The sequence below is a fragment of the Rhipicephalus sanguineus genome, chromosome 11 (assembly GCF_013339695.2).
Source record: "Rhipicephalus sanguineus isolate Rsan-2018 chromosome 11, BIME_Rsan_1.4, whole genome shotgun sequence".
NCBI lineage: Eukaryota > Metazoa > Arthropoda > Arachnida > Ixodida > Ixodidae > Rhipicephalus > Rhipicephalus sanguineus.
In genome coordinates, this window is record NC_051186.1 from 76653585 (window position 1) to 76658052 (window position 4468).

General features: G+C 45.1%; 1 protein-coding gene across 1 annotated transcript in view; it reads left to right on the plus strand.

The window, feature by feature from the left end:
- The first annotated feature begins 342 nt into the window (after positions 1 to 342).
- Positions 343 to 4468, plus strand: part of LOC119374491 (sulfotransferase 1B1) — a 70298-nt gene continuing 66172 nt past the window's right edge. The window contains exon 1 of the mRNA XM_037644602.2: positions 343 to 465. Within this exon, the coding sequence (XP_037500530.1) occupies positions 395 to 465 (71 nt within the window). The 5' untranslated portion in view covers positions 343 to 394. The remainder of the gene's footprint in view (positions 466 to 4468) is intronic.

The following is a 4468-nucleotide window of genomic DNA, read 5'->3' on the forward strand; positions in this document are numbered from 1 at the left end:
ATCATAAGAGGGCGCTTCGTTATCGCGTCACCCTCTCCCCATCCTCCTCCTATCAGCAGCTGCGCCTTCCACCGGCATGCATATAAGGAAGGAAGTCTCTCCGCATCCGCGGTTACCTCTGCTCGTAAACCCCGGGGGGTCGGGATCGTCAACGGAGGAGGCGGTGTAAGCTGGGTATTCGTCCGAGTCTGTTCGTCCCGGAGTGTTTCTTGAAAGGTGTTGTGACATAGGAAGGGCGTGCTCGCTTCACAGCAGCGCGTTATACCACCGACGCCGACCTACCCAGGCTTGCTCGCTCTTCGCCGTTCCCCGTAGACCGCCTCCGCTGTATAGCGCGCCGGACTCTCCACCTCCAACGACATCCCGGGGACAACTAGGTGCCGAAACCGCCATTATGGGCATTGTGGCTGCGTGCGAGAGGACTGTGATCACCGTTCAGCTGTGGTTGCTGCACTTTCTGGCTAGGTGCGTACACCGAACAAATCTGGGGCGTTTCTTTTTGTTATGTTTTATTTCTGTGTTCTATCGGTATCATCCATGCTTCGTTGTCCGAACGAAAGAAGGTTAATTTGAAGGGCTCGTTTTTTTTTCTTTGCTAGGCACAACATTAATTAGAACTAACAGACAATTACGGCAATGAAGGGATAGGGGATGTTATTTGTAGTAATTGTGACGTAGATGTGAAAAATGTAAAGTGGACGAAAAGATAACTTGCCGCCAGCAAGGACCGAACCTGCAACTTTCGAATAACGCGTCCGATGCTCTACCAATTGAGCTACGGCGGCGGTAATCCTCCAGTCCACTTTATCATGTATATATGTGCATTCAAACCTGGGAGTGTTAGTCAGCGCCGCTCGTAGCCATGACGACGAGTGTGGAACACCCTCTTTCTCCCTGCTGGCGTCACGTAGCACGTGTTGCTTTTGGCTTGATTGTCTATTAGCGCTCAATAATGCTTCCTTGTCGTTTGTGCAATACCCGCCTTATTGTTTCTTTTGCGCTGAGACAGGCGTGTCAAACTCCTCATTTAAGCGCTGCAAATGTAGGGAAAGACGTGTAGTATCGCTTCAAATACGCTAGAGAGCGATGGAAACTGTTAGTAATTAGATTATTCCTCAAATAACAATTTGTCTTTGTACCAATGTGCTCTTCTCAGCCACAAAATACTGAACTTTCTCTCGATGTACAACTGCGTTAAGGCCTTACCGGGTTACGTTGGTCGTTTTCGCCGAGAACCCGTCGTATGGTGCCCTCTGTTTACTTATTTCCGTGTACCGCCTTGAACGTGAGTGTCCATTTTAACCCGTTAGCGTTCATTCGCCGAGCGATATCCAGCCAACATCCGGTGAAAGCCTGCAATAACAGTCATTAAGCTCAGTGTTTGCTCGTGCTCTAGTCGCTGTGGACTCTTTCATGCTGTTCCCGTTCGAAATGGAATAGTTGGAATAAACCTAGCTGTCGTACGCCGGATGTTTTCGCCGCGTTCTTTCTTTCTTTGCTCTGTTCTCTCGGCCATAAAGTCGATACAGTAAGCTTTTTCTTTTGAACCCATTAACCCTTTCAGGCCCAGGGATTCCGATTGTAATCGTCAATTTTGTCGGCCAGTCAGCAAGCACCTGGTAGAGATAAGGCTTCGTTCTTCATCAAGAGCTCATATTTAGCATCTACTCTGCATATGGTGCCAACTTTGTGCACACAGAAAAGCGAGGTCCCGTGTGAATTGCAGCAGCGGTCGCGCTGTTCGCGCATTCCGCTGAGGCAGCTGCTTTTTTCACCGTGAAATTTGGCTATTGGGCATTATGCTATACCATATTAATAACTTTTTAAGTAATAAACTAAGTAAAATTAATGAAAATACTATGAAATAATAATTATTTATTAAATTACCTTGGACAATAAATATTCTTCATTGAAAAGTGTGAGCAAAAATATTTTCTTTTTTTTTTGGACTACCATGATTACGCACATCTCAAAATGTAAAAACCGGTTGCTTACCTTGAAAATAATTATTTGAGACTGAAAGGGTTTAAATCCAGTCGTGGTACAATTTCCAAAGTAAAACATCAAGTTTGCGGTTATTAACGGTTCACTAGGGACACCTCGCCCATTATTCGATTGTCATATTGCCGCTACCATTCCGCTAGCACGTTTCAGTATGTTTCCAGTGAAATCCGGCAGAGGGAGGGAGGGATGGCTTTGTAAAGAAGTTGATGGGTAACTCAGTCGATGGAGTTTCATTGAGTGAAGACAGTGTTGGTGCAATAACGGCGGGTAGCCAAAGGCAGGAAACATGAGCAGCCATTTTACTCAACACTTGCCGGTGTTAGCCGGTGCTATCACGTCCTGGTAGTATTCAAGTAATTACGGTAGTTCGTCACGTGACTTAGACGCTCTGTTATATTGCATTGGCTTCGGGAACGGTCCATTAATATTCAGTCACAAATATTCAGATCCCGGTACACAATAACGGCAGAAGAGGCCGAAGAAGACATTGTCTTTACAAAAATGTTATCTTTTAACCCTTTCGGACGCCTCCTATGAAGAACTGTCTGTAAATGCGTGAAATCGATACAATGTTATTTCAAGGCACTCGATATTATATTGCAACAAAAATAATGTCGTAATACGTTCATTTATGTGTGTTACAGTAACCATCCCGAATTACTTTGTAATTAAATATGTATTTTTTTCTGATGCCATTCGTACTCTGTTTTTGCATAAACAGAACCAAATCTCAGGCTAGAAATACAGTGCAAATTCGTTTTTGGTTATGTCCATGATGAACAAAAAAAAAATGACACTTTTTACATGGGTCGCGGGAAGCGGCACGTCGAACAACTCGTCAAACATGATAGTGCCTTCAGCAAAGCGATCATATGCAACAGTACACTGCAAAATAAAGTTAAATGAAGACTCATTTATTATGCAGGAGGTTCAATTTATGCAAAGATCATTGCATCGTGCTCTTTCTTCGCCCAAAGTCGATGAAAATAGCAAAAACAAGTCGTGTACACAATTGCGTACGCAGCGTCTCGAAGGGTTAAGCGAAGCATCTACGAGTGAGAGATTTCGGTGGAGATGGCGGCACAATTCGCGAAAAACCCGGTGCGGGCGATCGTACAGCAATGCGGTGTACAGGCAGGCCTATACGAAGGTGCACCGCATACGTGCGTTTTTGTACGCACTGTTTTCCTCTCTCGATCGTGGGCTTCTCGGCGATCAGCCGTTTCTGATATGCAAATCTGATCGCCTATCGAGGTCAGTTGTCATTTCACGCTGTCGCATTTCGTTGCTGCATTTAACTGTTTCACGCATGGCGGTCGTTGTTGACTGTACAGCGGCTGAAGTGTACGTATGCTGCTAAGCACGTGGATGAAGGTCCCATTCCCGGTATGGAGGAAGGAAAAAGCTAGGAAGGAACACATCGCAATGCAATACTGAAAGAAGGAAAGGAAGAAAGAAAGAAAGAGAGAAAGAAAAAAAAGAAAATAAAAAGAAAGAACGAAAGAACGGAAAGAAAGAAAGAAAGAAAGAAAGAAAGAAAGAACGAACGAACGGAAAGAAAGAAGGAAAGAAAGAAAGAACGAAAAGAAAGAAAGGAAGCAAGGAGGAAGGAAGGAAGGAAGGAAGGAAGGAAGGAAGGAGGAAAGAAAGAACGGAAACAAAGGTAGACGGGTGTACATATTACCATGAATATGAACTCCCGTAATATGTATTAGTGCACATTACCAGAATTACGAAAGTACATATATTACCATGAATCGCTCACTCCATTTGCGCGTGTCATGCGTATAGCGAAAACCAAGGGACAGCTTCTTACAGCTCTTCCAAAGTAAAGCACTAAAGTGATTTAAATCGTTTCTGTTTTTTGCAGCGAAAGCCCTTATGAGACCACAAAAACAGCCGGTTTTGTTGCCGTAGTTGTCCGCCGCCGCCGGTGTCCGTAACCGCTATCGTGCGAAATAAGGAAAAAATGAAATGAGAATCCAGGATCGGATGGGATTTGAACCCGGGCCCTCTGCCTGGCAGTCGAGTAATGTATCACAGTGCCACGCCGACGCTTGAAACCCCTTCGCGAAAATACCCTATACAGGCGTCATGTCGGTCAAGCAGTTGCGTTAACATATGTAATATAGTGTGGTAGAGGAGTGAAATAACCAGGCGTCGCACAATGCGAACTGCGCAACAAGTGTGTGGTTTAATGCTTCCCTTCCACTGCAAGGTGTTCAGCCATAATTGGGCGTCGTCATCAGCCACATGCGGCATGAAGAAAGTGCACGTGGTATGCCTTACAGATGTGTAGCGGGTACCTCGCTTATCCGCAGAAAGACGAAGAATGGCATGGTGGGTGCTTCCCGACTTCACAAAAATTACGATTTGTGTCTTATTGGATACCTTGCATGTGTACTGCTATTAGTTGCCCCAAAGAGAGTTTGGCAACGGGCTCTAGAAAGGCCGCTCTCCCAGA